Here is an 18378-nt window from a genome sequence, read left to right on the forward strand (position 1 = left end):
GGAAGTGGTTTAGGCTGAAGTTTCTTGCTTTTTCTAATCTGGTTTACAGCTATTTAGAATATATTTTAGGATTAAAATAAGGCTCAGTGCTCCTGCCCCCTTCTTGCTAATCTTCTTTAACATTATCCATGTGTGGCATAAAATTGTGATGGCAATGTCTGTACCAGGATTCCAGACCATGCTGTAGTGTTGAAGGAACTGTCTTCTAAGCAATCTCTCAAAAAGATGTCCTTTGGTGATTAGTGATAGTGACCTCATATCTCTTAACTTCTGCTTCTGACTTCATCCCACTCTGCTTATTCAGCTGGAGACATTTGTGCTTCATTTCTTTTCTTTAAAAATGCACCTCCTGGGTAGTTTGGTAACCCTGAATACCTGATCTTTTCCACTTATGCTTCTCTGTTACTTCTTGCATTTCATTGCAAGGATAGAAATCCCAAATGTGTGGTTTGTCCGATGTTCTTGGATCCTTCTTACACAGCACCACGTGCACGTTACTCTTCAGGTGTTGCTGGGATCACTTTGTCCTTCCACTGTCTGCATCTCCATTACCAGATTTGTACAACTAAGGTGGTGCTTGTTCTCTGCTGATGATTGGACTCTGGCACTCATCTCTCTGTCTCTCGGCTGAATGAGGAAGAATTTGTATGAAAAGATCATAAGCATATGAAAATGTTTAGAGAAGAGCAAGTTCTAAACTAAACAATATGTAATGGCAAATCTGGCCTTGTTGGCTGGCATGTTAAAAGTGCTTGGCTTTATGAAGCAAATGTGTTATTTCTTTTGGATTGAATTGTTTCCACCAGTGGTGTCAGTTCTTGTAACATTAAGGAACCTATTGCATTATCAATGAAACCTGTGCCATTGGATTGGTAGGCCTTAGATTTTGATGGATAGGCAAAATACAGGCTGAGAAGCTGAACAGTAAGACTCCTCCCTCATGCAATTGCTCTGCAGTAATGTCATTTTGTAATTCATTGTAAATCCTTGCTGTGGAGATAATATAGGTAATACTGACTTGCAGCTGCAAATACCAGGAGCTACTGGCTGTCAGCTAGATCTAGCTGCCCTGGCAAATGCCAGTCAGGCAGTAGTTATTACAGCACTTAGAAGGCAAAGCTGGGCACTCTAACACTTGTGAATGTTGTAAGGCAATTTTGTGGAGAATAACATGCGTAAGATTTCATTGTTGTCATGTCGCTTGAGAAGATTCAAACCTCTTCCAATGTAATAATGTTCACACTATACTAGCTTTATAATCACAAACCCAATATTTTACATTCTGTGCCTTCACTAAATTTACTGAGAAAAGCTCAATTTTCTATGGTCTGGGGGCTTCTGTTTTATGACTGGGTAAATTTTTCAGCTTCATTATAGTTAGGTGCACATTTCTGGAAGCAAATTCATTCTGTCCTTGGCTTAGACTGCCCACTTTTGGCTTGGTGTTACAGATGGCAGTGGTCCTTTCTTTTCACACACTAGGATAAAAGCCCAATGCAGATTCTTTACAAGGTCAGTCAGGGGTTAAAAACCAGCAAAGCAGTATGTGTCCACCACAGCAACACAACTTTTCTTGATCAGGCACTTGCAGGAAAAATGCCATTCTTTCGCTTTAAGAATAATCAAAGAATCTCCCTACAGACGGATCAATATGTCTGGAAGTTGTTGCATGCTTTTTTAGACATAGCCAACATAAAGCACTCTACATAAAGAGATGTTTTATTTTAATGACTATAACATGCTTAGGAAACGTTTCTCTACCTTCTCCTCACACACCCTTACTATGTTTGAACACATGCCATTCCAACTGCTGCTCAACCTATGGCTTTGGCTCTTCCACTGCCAAAAAGCTGCTTTTGGACTCCTAAAAGGGAACTGTCTGTCCTTACTAAGGCTGAGCTATTTCTTGTGTTTGCCTCATATTATTTTTCCCCCTTTCTTCTCCCTCTTTTTCCTCTTTTTTTCTTAAAGTTTTTTTTTTTTTTTTTTCTTCTTTAAGAAAAAAAGAGGAAAAAGAAAGCTGGAAATTTTCAACAAACCAGATGTGCTTTGCAAAGCCTATAACATCTTCCAACCTCAATGGGCTCTCTGTGCTTGTTGAATCACAAGCTTTTTTCTTACCATGGAAACCTACTATAACTAGCCAATTAAAGGAAGAGAAGGACCAAGACATCTGATTATCCTGTTCTTTTTGGATTTCTCAAAGCAAATTGAAAAAAAAAAAAAAAAAAGGTAGTGGCAGAGGGAGGACTTTTAAAAATAGCCTAATGAGCCCAGGAAGAATTGGTCTGGTTCACTGATTTATTAATAATAATGAAGCCCTAGTTTTAACAGCTGGAGTTGGATATCCTTCTAAATATAGATGTGGCTAACTGATTGCCATAAGTTAATCAGACACATGTTTCCTCAGCTGGGATTTAAAACAATACAAATTATCTTTTCAAACCTGTGAAAATTTTTTAATGTCTTTAGTATTAGCAAAAGTCATTTCTTTATTCCTTTTAGTTATGGTAACAGTCCATTACCAAGGTGTGGTGCTGACCTTCTCTGTGGAGGATATTTTTCACAACCCCATCCAGTACTTTTTTTGGCCTTTTTTCTTAAAACGGACCATTTACAGTTAGTGGCCATGGGGAGGAAGTGGTATTTTAAATTTAAAGGGCCAGGTTCTCAGATGCTGGCATCCATGTTTGCAGAGAAAGCCTTGTAACTGTACTTATCTTCATGCAGTAAACAGATGGCTTGGTTAAAAACTGATTGAAAACTTAGGTCAACTCTTTATACAGGCTCCCTAGCACAGCTGGTTCTTGTTCTTTTTGTGTTTTTCTCACTTTCAATACCACTTTATAAGGGAATATATAGATTAGATCAAGGGATAATGTTTTCTGCCATTTCCCATAAACTGGAAGGTGAGGGCAGGAGAAAGTGAAATTGTGCCCTGGAATCCTTCACCAGTTTTTACATGTTTGAACAGATTAAAAACTGACTTTTTTTCATCAGAAAGAACAGAATGGAGTTGAATTTTGTTTGTGAAAATTTTTCCCTGTGTTTCCTGCAAGGAAGCAATGAAAATGCCCAGGTAGAGAAACAGTGACCTCCCATGGTATGAATTTTATTTTCCTACTTGAAAAAAGTGACATCTGCCCTATATGAATTTTTACAACATACTTAAATATTGACAGGTATTAACTTAGATCGCTAGGCTGCTTCATAACTGTTCTACTTTGTGCTCGGTTTATAACAAACCTGGTTTTAAAATGTTTTGACCTTCCTAGAAGAACAAAATCTGCTTAGTCAGGTATTGTCATTCCTGTGATGAATATCATACTTCAGGCCTCTCTATAGAGGCACAATAGAGGATGCCAGGCTACTGCCTGGCAAGGCTGATGAGGAAGGTAATGCAAGTGTCCAATTCCCAGTCTTTGTCATGACAGCTCCTCTCATGCAGTGTGTTTATCATCATGGAGAAAGGAGTTCAGACTCTGCACATGTATTTAATAAGCTTAACACATATAGTAACTGTTTTGAAGAACAGCAAGGCACTGAAAGCCAAAAATCCATTTAAGAAAATAGTCATTAATGGCAGACTGCTATGAAGCACACAGAAACACTATAATCCAAGAGCCAATTACAGGCTGTGCACTCCAGTCATTCATTCTGGGGGACTGGTATTTACTGTCACCCACTGGGGTTAATGAATAAGGAACGAAAAAAGAAATGAGACAGGAAGTCAAGATGAGGCATGTTACAAAGGGCATGAGCAGGCACCACAGCCTGCTGTGAGAAACAGACATTTGGTAAATAAATTATGTAGCTGTTGTGCAGTAACTTAGAACTGCAGATGCTTCAGGGCAGGTCAGCATCTAACATATCAGAAATGTTTATACCACCTGTATCTTGATTTTGAGGCTGCCAGAGTCACTGTTGAACTCCTGGGAGAATCCTTTAAGAGCATTTATGTGCAAGGAGAGCTGAGCCCAGCCCTGCCTGAAACTGGCCGGGCTCTTTCCATTAACTGATCTCAATCTGTCCCATAAAGAGAACAGACATTTATTTGAACTGTCTCAATATAGGATTCATACCAACAAACTCAAGATTACTTCTCTGGGGAAGACAGTTCATGTTGCATGGCTACATGGTATAATTCATTCGTGCATTGACTCCTCCCGCAATAGCAGACAGCACAAACAGCAGGAAATTTTTATCATGGCTGCTTTTCCTCCTCCTCATAGAGTCCTGTTCCTGCCATTTCCAGAGCTCTTCTGCCACTGTTTAACATTTCGTTGGCAAGCACAGCAGAGAGTGTGTGTGCTGCTGTCCCGCTTTCCCTCTCCCTCCTAAAATGGCTTTTTAAAATAAACAACTGTCTAAACGATTTGCTTTGGCAAGAGGATGAATTCAGTGGAAAGTTTGGCAGAGGAAGCAGAGCTGGCACTGAGCTCGTGGACCTGTTATATCATGGAGCTTGGGGGCCCTTACAGTGTGGAAATGAATTTTTTAATGAAAAAAAGAGATACCATCCTATATTACAGCGGAAAACCTGCTGAAACAGTTTTCCATCTTGCTTTTGCCCATGTCATATGTCCCCAAATGACTTCAGGAGTAAGCAAGTTTCAGCCCTTGTTCCTTGATATTACAGCGTGTCACAAAATTCTGGGAAGCATTTTGCATGCATGAGAGCAGGTACTGTTTAGCAGGGAATCTGCCCATGGAGCAGTCGAGTGATTTGTACAGGGTGACACAAATTCTGTGGTGGAGAGCAGAAGAGAAGGCTGTGGTCCAGAGCACCTCGGTCTAATCCCTGCTGCTCCTTACGCCTTGAGAGAGGCAGGAGTGTGGTTTTAGCCACTGTGGGCAGGTAGGAGCCTGAGCTTCGTACCAGGGTTGAGGAGGCTGCCTCTAGCAGCTCACTGCCCCTCATCCCAGCACCGGTGCTTTGAAAAAGCACACACGATTACGGAACCAGAGCTGTGGGGAAATAGAAGTAGTAATAAAAACAGAGGGGACTGTTGCAATTTAAACAGTGAAAAGAGAGCGTGGCTCTCTTTACAAATAGTGCATTGAATTGATGTAGTGCCCTACAGATGTGGACAACTGATTTTTTGCTGTTTCCTATATCAGATTATTGGAGCAACACCTTCTGCTCTGTAACGAACGGAGAAAGGAAGGCTCAGAGAGGGTTCCCAAGCCACATCATGGGCAGAGTTGGCAGCAGAGGCTGGATCTCCTGACTTGCCTTCCTCTGCTCAGTCAGCTTTTTTTCCGGAGGGAGTAGAGAAAGAAGGAGAATGTTTACTTCAGTGAACTGCAGATTTCTCTTTTGTAGCTATTTTAGTATGTCTAGCTCACAGATTTTTGCTTTTCATCTTTCACTGCTTTACAGCAAGTGATTGTGACCTACTAAGCCATGCTACAAGGGCACCAAAGACGGGCTGTTCTTAGCCTCCTCCTTGCTGCTGCTTAGAGATCACAACACCTTTTACTCATGAGTGTCTCTGGAAGGCTCCCAGGCTGCTGGGTCTTTCCAGCACAGCAACACTGTTCCTTCTCTCCGTGTCAGTGGGGAGGCAGTGGCAAAAGCCCCTGTGCCAGTGTGACAAGAACTAGCTGGTGCTGGTAGTTGGGTGACAGGTCACGTGCAGAACATTTGTAGACAACACCACCCTCTAATGGAGATTTCCATGTATATAGAAAGACCCCCTCCTTTTCAACCCCCCAGCCTCCCTAAGAGACTAGGAAATTCCTGTGGGCATTCATGGGCTCAAACCAGCTCGGCCCCCTCACTCCCCTTTGCTGTGCAAGGCGGAACGCAGGGGACGGAGGCAGTTCATTGCTAGGTACAACAGCTATCTCCTGTGGGCTGCCCCTGGACTTTAAGCTTCACAGGAGGTGGGCAAGCCTTCCTTGTAGTTGGCAGCTCTAGTCACTGCTCTCAGTTTGTGCTTTATTTTCATTTCTCACGGGAGTTAACCACCAGTTAAATGGGAAGAGATTCCAGGTAGCACATGTCCTGTGAGCAATGAGCTTCAGGCACTCTTATGTGCTCAAGCAGCGGGGGCAATACCCATGCTGAAGTCTTTCTCCAGCACTCCTGCTTCCCTGGCTTACTGGCATGCTGGAGCAGGCACGCCAAGAAAATACAGCACATGAAGATGTTTTATCTCCCTTCGTGGTATTGACAGCCTGTATTCTGTCTGCTGAAGAGCTGGTTCTGGTCAGTGTGGATTACTGTGAGACTGCTGCACTTTCCTAATATTCAATCAGACTATGTGTACATTATATACAGAGAAAATACATATATACAGAGAGTGGTGGGGAGGGGGAGTAGGTGTGCATACTTGTGTGTAAACGTCTTCAGAGGTTTCAGAGAAAAGGAATTAAAACAGAGAAGTAATCTGTTGCTGTTTCCATACTCTGAAATCCCTCCATGACTTACTGCTGTAGTGCTTCCTTCAACTCCTGCCATGCTTGGTAGCTAAAAGCAACTTGCATTTCTTCAAATTTTTTTTTTTTTTTTTTTTTTTTTTTTCCAGATACTTTGGGTTTCTTTGTTTGTTTCTGGCTGAGAACATAGCCTTTTTAAAAAGAAGCTATTGCTTCAATACTGCTTTGTGGGCCTGGCAGGGAAAGCAGAGGAGGGGAGATGCTGAATCTCTCAGGCTGTGCCAGAAGGAAGCTGCTTTCCTTGGAGATTTTTTTTCCCCCTGCAGTTGACAGGGACACATTGTTTATGCTTTACCTGGTACTGGGCCAGAGGGGTTTCAAAAACCTGCTTCCAAACTAATTTTCTGCTTGGGATTGGAGCCTGAACTGTTGTTACTGTCTTCCATTCTGAAAGAGCACCCACACCTAAAGAAAGGGAAGCTGGGCTTTGTTTGTATGAGCTGAATACATGCACAAGAGAGTTTCAAGGCAGTTCATAGCCTGGGAAAGTCTGGGCTTTGGTTTGGTAAATGCTGAGGTCTGTAAGGATGCTCTGCTGCTCAGTGGTGATGTGTTAAAGTGGAAGCAGGGAATGCTAGGGGAGCTGTGCATCAGGGCACCAGTGCCGTCAAGAGTGTGTTACCGGTGCTGCCTGTTGCAATACAGAGGTGTGTGAGTGAAGGTGGCTGGACAGCAATAGAGCTTTTGGATGTATACACTTACATAGGACTTAGTGGACACATGCATACATGCTGTTGACAAACTGTATGTGCATGCATTTGAGTGCATTTTGGTGAGTACAGAGGCATGCTTGTGAGTGTGAGAGAGCAAAGAAGAGAGTACAACTGCTGCAGAACTGATGTCCATGAGTCAGGGGTTGCTGTGAATTTACCATATCCCAATCAGGACTGCCCTGTGACTGAAGTCCTGCCAGTTGGCTGCCTCCACATGCATCCTGCAGCCTCAGCATTTGCCTTTAAAAATAAAAGCCACTTGTGATGTATTCACTCTCTTTTAAGTCTGCCCGGGAGCTCTGGCTGCTTTCCTTGCCTCTCTCTTATGCCATGTCTGTCTATAGTCTCCTCTCTCCCAGGCAACACCCTGACTCAGAGGACTCCAGAGTGATGGATGACATGGCAAAAGGCTCCTGAGAGGACAGACTGACATTATTGCAAAAAAACCCTCTAAATCCTGACATTTTAAAAGTGGATTTGAGGGGAAAGTGGAAGGGGAAAGGATAATCTAAAACTACGCATTTGGTAGTTAGGATGGACTAAACCTAATTGTTTCTCCAACTAGCTCACTGCCTTCCATGCCCCTGCTGTCTCACATCTGCAGCTGAGATGTGGCCAGATGGTCATCCTCTGAAATTACTCCATCACCCTGAACATGTTTTTTCTTGTGTAAGTGGACAGCTAGTGCTCTCCAGCACTGTTGCCCCATGTTGCCCAAAGGATATCCAGAAGAGCAGATGCACCTGCCTTAAGGAGAGGCGCTTTTGCCAGGGGGTAGTTTCTGCTCTGAGTATGAATGCTCAGAGTGTATTGAATTATATGTGCGGTTACTCATAAGATTTCCTTGCTGTCTTCACCAAACTGCCTGCCTAAATTTGCTCTTGTGTTTTCTGCCCCCTTGACAGTATGCCAAGGCACTGAAGCATTTTGGAGAGAGCGAGGGCAAGATGCAGCCAGATGAATTTTTTGGCATCTTCGACACTTTCTTACAGTCATTTGCAGAGGCCAAGCAAGATCTGGAGAACATGAGGAAGAAAAAGGAAGAAGAGGAGCGCAGGGCACGCATGGAGGCCATGGTGAGGACCTGGGCACAGGAAGGTGTTTCCTTCCACTGCCTTTTCATGTCTCAAGAGAGAATGGTTGAGAGCGCCAATTCCAATGCTCACGCCCTGTCGCTGCCACTGTTTTATGTCCTTGTCCCTACCACCTTGCTTTGGCATCATTTGCTTCACAAACTGATGCCATTTTCCTGCTGGCTGTTCTCCTAGCTCTCAAGGGCATACTGTTTGGCTCCTACCAAATCTAGCCCTGCCTGTTCTGCCCAGGCACTTTGCAGGATGGCGCTGCCTCTGCCCAGTGCCAGTCTATCCTGCTTTGTGGCTGCAGGCTCTCTGAAAAAGCTCTGGGAGCCAGATCCCCCTCAGTCCTGCCAGCTGGTCAGCTTCCACTCAGACTCCATCACGGTCTGCTGCATGCCTGTCGCCTGACAGCGTACAGTGACACCACAGATGCCCTGGCACCTCCTGCAGCCCACACTGGCAGTATTTCTCTCCGGCCAGCCTTACGCCTTGATTACTGAGGCTGCGTCTGGCGAGGGAGCTTTTGTGCGTCGTTGATTTCTGCTGGGAGACAGATGTGTGTGTCCCCAGGCGTTCGTGTGAACCAGCCCCCGCCTCTAACCTCAGCCTTCCCCGAGGCCTGAGAACGGCTCAGCAGGCCCCTGCCTCCTTTCCCCCGCCGCCGCCGGCGCTTTAATCCCACCTGCCGCCATGGCCCCAGGCCTCGCTGTGGGGAGTTGCTGCTTTAAACGTTTGCTGTGTCAAAAGCACCGGTTTGTGCCTTTCAGAAGAGGAGAGGGGTAAAAACGCCAGGATGCCAGCTGCCTAAATGTTCCACAGAGGGATAAAATGCCAGGATTTAGGCTCAAGTTTCCTCTCAGCCAGCCTGGAAAGTGCAGGAGCCCACCATTAAAGATGGTTTTGTAGGCCTAATACACCATGAGAGAGGTTGCAGTTCGCTTATGGAGTATTCCTGCAACGTGGGGCTAGTGCGAAGAGCAAGTGACCTGCTTCCTGACTGTCACATCCACCCCTTCCCAGTTCCACTAATCTTGGAGCTGAGCAGTGGAGGGCAGTAACTGAGCTCCCTGGAGCTACTCTAGGGAGACCAAGGGCATCATGTTGACAGGCAGACCAATACAATGATTTGTAAAAGCAGCAGTTCTGTTTCATTGCTCTTTGTGTTTATAACCGGTTTCTCTTTCCAGAGTCAAGGCAATGTGCCTTCCTCATCCCATCACTCCATCACTCTGCCTCCATACAAACATGAGCTGTTTGATGAATAGGGTTTCTGTTGACGTTTTGATATCTTGCACAATTTTCGTTCTCCAGTACATTTAGCTTGTGGCTTTCTGGGGTTTTTCCTTTCTTCTTTTCCTCCTGCAGGACTGCAGCCTTAGTGCCTGTCAATTAGCTAGTGGTGTCCCAAGCACAAGTCTGTTTCTGGCTATAGCAGTGACTGTAGTTTGTATAGGCACATCCAAACTAACTTTAAACTCACTAGGTTAGGTATTGTCAGCATAGTGGCTGCTGTTCCATTAAGGCCACTACAAGTGTCGTCCCAGAAGCTGAGTAATTACCTATGCCTGCATCACTTGTAGACTGTCGTTTGGCACAGCTACTTTGCTGGCACTATACTACTGTTAAATTAGTGCAGAACAGCAGCAAAATAGACAAATCCCACGTGGCCTTTTTGCTCCAGGATGGTAGTGCTTTGTGAGGCAAACATACAATGTCGCTCATTCCTCATCTCTCCTGCTCTCTGCTTGCCTGTGCAGAAGAAGAGAAGCCCAGCGTGGTCGCCTGTTGCTCTTGGTACAGGCAATGGCCTTGTGGATAAGCCTCCTGATCTCTATTTTTTTTTTTTCCCTAAACTGTACATCTTAGCTGCTTCTTGGCAGTGATCTGGCATCTTGGTTAGCTGAACCTAAAGCTCTGTGTCTTTCTCCACAGCTAAAAGAGCAGAGGGAAAAAGAGAGACGACAAAAGAAAGCGAAAGCTGGAAGCATCTCTGAAGAGAGTGGGGAGTTTGATGACCTGGTGTCAGCATTAAGGTCGGGTGAAGTCTTTGACAAAGACTTATCCAAGCTCAAGCGTAACCGCAAGCGTTCGGGGAACCAAGGCTTAGAGACAAGCCGGGAGCGGGTGGTGACAAAGCTAAATTATTAACGACAAGAGGAAGAAAAATAATCAACCAAAAGAAGGTGTTGAAAAAGTGCAAAACAAGGAAGACGAATGTGTGCGATGGCGCCTGGCTGACAGCTGCCCCAAAGGATTTCTTTGGTCTGTGGCTAGAGACGTTACCTTTCCATGATCAGCTTTCCTCTCATCCCTCTTCTGTGCTCCTAATTTGAACCATTATAAAAGTGCCTCTGTGGAACCAGCAGGGCCTGTGACTGGGCCACGCAAAGCTGACAGATTTGCTTCTGGGAGTTTATTGTGTCATCAAAGGCCTCATGGTGATGACAGAAAGTACTTGGGCCTTGTGGACTGCCTCACAGCTGGAGAAAGATAATTTTCTGTGTGCCAAAGTGAAAGCTAGTCACGATCTCCATCTTGCTGATAACAAGCAAGACTAATTTCAGAGCAGCTCTGTAAATACCTGTTGCTTCTTCCCCATCTAGATTGGCCTTCAGGGGCTTGTCAAGATGTGGTTCTTGAGGTTTCCAATTCCCTTCCAAAACTGGATTTTATAAGCCATTGATTAGCACCTGAAAAATGCTTTTGATCTCATGTTCTGTGTAGCATTTTTGTGTGGCCTACACTGTCCTAATCAAGTGATGCTCAGAAGGAAGTAATAAGGTTCAGGAACAAATTGAAGTTCAAGAATCAGGATCAACATAAAATACTTTTCAAAAGCCTTTTGAATTCTGCTTTTCTAGAAGCAGTTTTCTGGAATTTGTTGATGGTTGAGCCTTGAAGCTATGAAATGCATCTTCTAGAAAGAAGCTCTGGCTTTTCTTTAGAAAACCAAGCCACTGCCAGGTTGGGGTTACAGGTGTATGACGGAAGCCTGTTGGCATTGCTGGAGGGTGGGAGGGAAACAGAGGAATGTTTCTTACCTGTTTGTGCAAGATTTCTTAGTGTGACCCAATGGAAATTGGGAGTTCCCTGGTGTCATCCACAGGTCACAAGTAGCAAAAAACAAACAGGGTCACTGGCTGCAAAAAAAAGAGATTTCCTTTCCACTTGATGCTAGCTGTGATTGCTGTTGGCAGGAACTGGTCTTTCTAACAAGCTGACCTTCACACCCCACTCCTACCTAGGGGAATCATGTAACTCAGTAAGATATGAATGGTGTCAAAGGAGAGCCTTGGAGCCCACAGCCTTTTTCATTTTGAAGGGATCACTTGGGATGAACCAACAGAGGGTCCAATAATGAAAACAGAATTTTCCAGGAGGGCACAGAATTGTGTAAGCTAAGCAGGCTTTGGAGATGGGTTAATTCATAAGAAAAAAAAAAAATTTATTTAGGCTACACATAGGAAACACACAGTGAAAAAAGTAAAGAACCCCAAGAAGCCTGAATTCAGTGTGTATTCGTGGTGCTAAGAAAGGGATTGGATTATGTAGGCTGTCATGGGCTTTTTTTTTTTTTTTTTTTTGAATCTTGTCTTCCTTTTTTATTATCTTCCCTGGACAAGGAAAAGAGGAAAAGAAAGAAGTGGTGATGGATTCTTTCTCCTAGACAGGAAGAAAAGTGGAAAAGAGAGAACATTTGAGAAGAGGGACCTACAAACTATGCACCAATAGGCAACAGCACAAAATATCAAAGAATCCCAGGGAAGTGAAAAAAGCTCTATTTGTCACTTTAATCATTTGGTTTGATTTTTCTTTGAATGTCACATAACCTCAGGCTCTGCACCAAGTCTGCAGAACAGAACTTCCTCTGCCATGCATGCTGCCTGATCAGTATTACACACTACCGATATTGGAGAAGCAAACTGTGGTGGTTTTCTGAACACTTTGAGAGTAAAATAATTATGTGAACTATGGAAAGAAGCAAAAAAGTCAGAATTGTTAAACTCTAATGTTTCATTGTTTACTGAATTTTCAGTCTCCCACCCCAGAATTTCCCTATTTACAACATTCCAGACTGCCGCGCCTCTGTATAATACTCATCGTAAAGAGCTGGTATCTTACAAGAGCTGGGTGCATTCTCCTCCCTTACTATCCCACTCCCCTTCTGGGATTAGCTATTAACAGCAATGCCCACTACAGTGGACACAAGCACCTTGTAGAAGAAAGACTGTATTTCGTAAAGGTTTTTGAAAGTTTAAGAAAAACTCTCACTTTTTAAAGCATTTTTATTTTAAATTACAAAATGGATTTTTAGAAATATCTCTTGTAAATTATATTAACAAGCTCCTTGCTGCTCCCTGAAGTAGACGTGCTATATCCCAGCCCTTTTTGTTTGTCTTGTTTTAAAGCATGCCATATAACCTATACCATGTAAGCCATATGAGAGGTGGTAATATGTGCCAAATTGGTATGTTGAATTGAGATCTGGATAATCCATGAATTCCAAAGATTATGCCTTTAGGGATTAGAACACTGTAGTTTTTTCCCCCTCTTTGTTCTCCCTGGGTTTAGGACTCACCCAAAAATTCAGGTGTAGTGCCAAGGTCAGCCCTGGTGCAAGATGATGTGACTCATGGCTCTGTCCAACTTACAGCTGCTTGCTTGCTCCCCAGGTACTTGTTTGATAAAGCAGACTGTCAGCATGGCAGTGCTGTCAGAGAAGAAACACCTCAGGGCAAAACCCTTGAATATAAATACAGCACTTCCCCCTCCCCGGTATTTGTCAAACCAGGTTTGTGCTGTGCTTTTTGAAACTGAAGTCACTTTGCCAGGCCACAAATGTAGCAAAAACAGAGAGACTGATAATCCCTCTGTCCATTTGTGTACACAATTGAACCCCAGTTCCTGTGTGATGGTACGCGGTGCTCTGGCCACACTGACAGAGTCAAAGAAAGCTGCTGTAGTTTTGCCACCTCCTTGACTCATACACAAATAGTGAGAGATTGTGCAACTCCTGTAAATCAGCTGTGGGATACTTACTGGGACAGACAGAAAGCTCAGAGTCATGCCCCTCATTCATTGCACCTCAATTTTCTCAGCACTGCAATGCCCCAGACCTCTGTTTTAAATCTGTGATGGTGGCTGAAGGCTTGGACAAGTCTGCCCTGGCTCTTGACTCCATGGTGAACATTCATAAAGAGGGTTTTGGAAAAGCTCAGTTATACACTGAGGCAAGTGGTGATTTCATATAAGTGGTGACAAGCGGAGAGGCTCAGTAGTAGGTCTGCCTGTATAAGATGAGGCTGACCACAGAGAAGATAAGGAAAAAAGTTGGCTCTGCTCTAGGGCCTGGAGTCAGATTCTTCCTGAAGCCAAGATTGTCCTTGCTTCTCATCTCACTCTGTTCTTCATCAGCAGTTGTGGTAGAGTTGAGTGCTGAAGGAGAAATGAAAATCTTATTCCTTGTCCTCTAGCAGAGCCTGAGCATGTATAGCAAGCAGTTGTGAGGTTGAACACTGAGGCGTAATCGCTTTATCACACTGACAGCTGAAGAAGAGCTAGGGTCTGCTGTTGTCCTGGTACCTGTGCCTAGCACCAGCATTTAAAGTGAAATCACACTGTCTTTGGAAATTAGTGGAGGAAGAGAAGATGTGAGAAAGAAGGGTATAATCGAGGGCTTGTTCTGCTTCCTGCAGCAATGTAGTCATTACTAACTTTATGATGAAGTTCTTCACACCTAGAAGAGGAGATACCTTTTAACTCTCCAGACTTTGTCCCTAGAAGTCTAGTGCTCACTCACCTCTGTGTCTCTGTGTTGTTCTTAAGCAGGTTGTGTTAGGATGATCCTAGAAAAGACTTGAAGAACTCCCTTCCCCTTCCACTCCCTTTGGTCTGAGTCACTCTTCCCAGTTGGTCATATGTCTCTGGAAATGCTACGAGGTAAAGTGACTTCAGGGCAGCAAAGGCCCTTCCATTCCCTGCAGCACAGCTGTTGTCCAGGCACTGGTTCCCTGCGAGAGCAGAAGTAGGACTAGTGTTCAGGGGTGAGAGAATCTCTTCTAGGAAGACGTCCTGAGTGTCCTTCAGAAGCATTTCTGTAACGTGTTCACAGTGTCTGAGGAAGAGAAAGGAATCGCGAGGGTCCCTGGTGGGAGACTGTGGGGCAGGTGTTTCCATAACAGTCAGCCCCACTAGCTGAATCTTTCCTCTTCTTTAGGAAAGCTCATGCTCTGAGCTGGGTTGCACGGGAAAAGTTTGTGTCAGGAGTTTCCGTGAGGGGAAAGGAGATCAGTTGTACAGTTGATGATGTACATGATATATTCAGTTTTGTTTCTGGGTTGGTTGTTTTGGGGTTTTTTTTGTTTGTTTGTTTGGGGGTTAAATGATTTTTTTTTAAAAAAAAAAGGTTTTAGGAATCTCTAAGGGGAACCTGTAAATCTGACACCTCTATTTATTTTGCCTTATTTTAGTTTGCTATGTTTGTATGTATACACTGCATTACAGCAAAGACTATTGAGACCGTGCCAGGGCATTACACCGGCTAGACAGCTGGCTTGGCTATTGTGCAGCAAGCTGAGCTGGCAAGGGGATGTGTGTGAGCAGTCTTGGTGTGGAAAGGGAGGGAAGAAAACAACTTTCCTTTTGCTTTTGTCATAATCATCTGCCCCTGGTGCTCCTGGTTCTGGGAAAGTATGCATTTTAAAGCATGTGATGAACTGATGCAGACTGGTTATTTTAGAACCCTTTCTATAAAACCTGTTTATTTCTTATCATGAATCATGGTGAGAAGATTGAGAAGAGTTAAGCTGCACAGTTGCTCGCTGAAACTTCACCCTTTCACACAAATTCTCTCCATAATGCCAGAGATGGGCAAAAGTGGTTCATGCCCTGTTACATCTCACCAGAATTAACAAACTGGTGAGACAAACTGGGACAGTTCTTCCTCAGAGCTAATATTCCTTCTTATCTTCAAGGGTCAGGAAGAATGATTTTTTCCACTTCCCCTCTCTCTTCCTACACCCCACCTACCCTGATTATCCAGGGTAAACAAAAGTCTTTCTACTGGTTAGTTTTCTACCCATGGAATCTCTAGCAATCACCAGGTGTTTGGCCATGGCTCCTTGGCTTCTGTACTTGACACAGAAAATTTCTGGTTGCCTGCCATGCAAAAAGGTAGTATCTGTGGCCACCTTAGTTTCTGTTATCAAAGGTTGAGGAGGCCAACTTGGGTAACAATTTGGCCAACTAAAAATATAGAATTTATACGTGTGTGTGTATATATATATATATATATATATCAATATATAAAATCTATCTACTACTATAAGTAGTAGTTTTGATGACCAGTATCCCCTGAAGTTGGCCAGTTTTTGCTCACTGTGCCTGCTGAGAAGGATGCCATCAGTCTAGCATGGTATTTTGGCACCTCATTTCATGAGAGAGTCTGGATGCTTCCAGACAAGAGTCTTCTGTTACGGATGGTAATGTAGAATAGATCCCGTGCAACCAGTGCAAGTTGCTCTGAGTTTACACCAGTGTCATTCTCAGCAACATCTGGATCAAAACTCTCCTTTAGGCAGTTTTGTCAGTTTATGTGTTCCTCAGACCTCATGAAGGGCTTGGTCTTTTCAGCTGTCCACCACCAGGAGCTCTTACCCAAGTGATCTAGAAAAGCCTTCATGACAAGCCATTTCCTTACAGGCTTTTTAAAAACCTTTGCAGTTTTTAGGAGAATTTTAAGGGGATGTCAGGTACCTGAGCCACTCCGTGCTCAACACCTCCCTGCCAAAACATCCCCACCTTCAGCCATTCTCTTCCCCTGCAAGCCCGCTCAGCTTGAAACTCGCAGGTCACTTTGGGAGGTGCCCCTGCCTACCAAGCTAGAAAGTACCGTGCTGCTTACTGAAGTGGGAGGTTGTGTGCTGCTGTAATGCCTTGGCATATCCTCATTCCTTAGTCAGTTTAAGACTATAAGTGAATTAAATGTACAAATCCTGTAGTGTCCTTTTTATCTGTATCTTTTTATAAGAATATACTGTAATACTAAAAAACAAAAGAAAAAAAATTAAAGATATATTGCCCCCACTGTGTCTCAGTAAAATTCTTTGGAGTTGCTTTTTTTGCACATTTTGCTGGAGAGTCTTAAAGGTGAGTTGGAGTCTGGGTGCACTTTTTTGCTAAGCTCTGGGTCTTTTTGACCAAGAGTGTGCAGCTCTTTAGGTGACACAGTCACTGCAGAGCTAGTGAGAAAATTCACAGGTTGTTCTGGGGAAACACCTTGCAACAGTGAAGAGCTAATTATGGAGCCACCAGGTTACCATATCCAAGGGTCATCTTAAAAAGACCCTGAGTAAAGCACTCATTGGTTGCTCTTTCAGAACAACACAGGGAATGCAGGAGTTCACTTAAAGGGAAAAAAAAAAAAGTATAAGACAGTCTTGCTATCTAAGAGTTCATAATCCATGTTTGGACATAACTAGTCCAAGAGAGGAAGGGAGTGCAGGGCTACAGCACTGGCCATAAGCTGGTTTACTTAACTGAGCAACATCCTGACAGCAAGAGCATGACTCAGAGGAGGAGGGGGCAGGAGAGGATTCTTCAAAGGAAGGAGTTAAATAAGGCCAGCTGAAATGAAGCCAGGAAAGCCAGCATCAGGAGTGAAGCCTTCAGGGATGTGGGAGGGGAGACCAGAGAGAAGTTAGACTTGAGCAGAAGGCACACAAGGGCTAGGGCTGATTTGTGGCTGAATCGAGGGATGTGCTGAGGAATTCCTTGGAGCTCAGGGGCAGAACCTTGTTTTCATCTTAGACACAATGTGTGCAGCTGTTTCATTTACACATGGATCTCCCTGTCCCTGTTAACAGAAATACCCTGCTGACAAAATTAATCCTTAAGCCACAATTTTTCATGTGTATCTTCAGCCCATCAAAGGCAATGTTTTAACCATGAGCTTCCGGAGAAGCTCATGCCTAGATTCAAGTGGGAGCCTTGGTGGCTGTGCAGCACGTTCCTGCAGAACATGGGTTCCCAGGGACCCCAAACAAAGCCCCTGCTATTGGTTCTGGCTCTCAGGTGGGGAGGGTTGTGGAAATGAGCAAAAATAATCAGGATAATTGCTTGCACAGACTGAGAACCAAGAGGCAGCAGATGGGAGTCTGAGTGCTGTGTGGGAAGGTTCTTGGTTTATATTTCTTAAAGGAGCTCTCAGTTTCTCGCTTTTGATCTATTTGGTTCAGACTTTGCTAAAAGTCTGGCTATGAGGTGCTTGCTTTACAGATGCAAGGGCAGAGGTAAAGGGATGTTTCTGAAATCCATGCACTGCATGACTGGCAGAGGCAGGATGAAAATTCAGGGATCTCCCTGCCTTCTCTAGCAGGTAGGTTCTAGAAAAGGAGGCCAAACCATTGCTTTTCCTCTTGTTAGAGGTGAAACCCTGTGGCATTTGAGTTCTGTCTGCTTTGAACAACCAGAGAGGTGTCCTGCCTGAATTCTTACAAGAAGATTTTTTTTCTTTAATATTTTGCTTGGGGTTGGAGCACACAGCAAGGGGCTGGTGTTTTGCCCTGCAGGATGGGTCCAGCACATAAGCGTTCTTCTGTCCTCCCATGTGGCATCTTCCCCGTGGTCATGGACCTCCCTGTCCTTGTCATTGACGCACAGAAGCAAGGTAAGTCAGTCCTTCATGTCTTTTTCTGAGCAAAACTAGTGTTGGTGTTTAGCTGCCCTGAATGCCTGGGAGTGAGGAGGAGGGGAGCTCTTTGCTCTTGCTGGGAAGGGCTGAGGATCTATTATTCATTGGTTTTCCCTTTCTGTAACCTTTGGCTTCTGTTTAAACAAAGATGACTTTTATCTCTGCCATAGCAGACATGGAGTTTTCTGGGAGAAATCTGCTTGGCCCTTTGGGAACAGATTTCTACTGCTAGAAAACAAAATAATTAAAGACTTTTTTATTTTTCTTTTTCCCAAAGCCCAAAACTTTGGTTTTCAACATTGTTGTGCTAGATTTTTTTTGTTTGTTTGATGTTTCTGTAGCTAATGGGCTTCTTGCTGTTTTCTCTGAGACATAGTTGGTATTTATCTCTATTTTGGTCAAACTCTCATCAGGAGGTAGGATCCTTTTTTCCCTTTTTTTTTTTTTTTTT

The 18378-nt window shown here is 44.0% G+C and overlaps 1 protein-coding gene across 3 annotated transcripts in view; it reads left to right on the plus strand.

Annotated features, from left to right (window-relative positions):
* DAAM2 (dishevelled associated activator of morphogenesis 2) overlaps positions 1 to 16315 on the plus strand; it is a 187229-nt gene extending 170914 nt beyond the window's left edge. For all 3 annotated transcript variants that reach the window (XM_026844832.1, XM_026844831.1, XM_026844830.1), the window contains 2 exons: positions 8063 to 8233; positions 10169 to 16315. In XM_026844832.1, the coding sequence (XP_026700633.1) occupies positions 8063 to 8233; positions 10169 to 10384 (387 nt within the window). In that variant the 3' untranslated portion in view covers positions 10385 to 16315. The remainder of the gene's footprint in view (positions 1 to 8062; positions 8234 to 10168) is intronic.
* The last annotated feature ends 2063 nt before the right edge of the window (positions 16316 to 18378 follow it).

This window comes from Athene cunicularia, assembly GCF_003259725.1.
Source record: "Athene cunicularia isolate RWA chromosome 3 unlocalized genomic scaffold, athCun1 chr3_part1, whole genome shotgun sequence".
NCBI classification, from domain to species: Eukaryota; Metazoa; Chordata; class Aves; order Strigiformes; family Strigidae; genus Athene; species Athene cunicularia.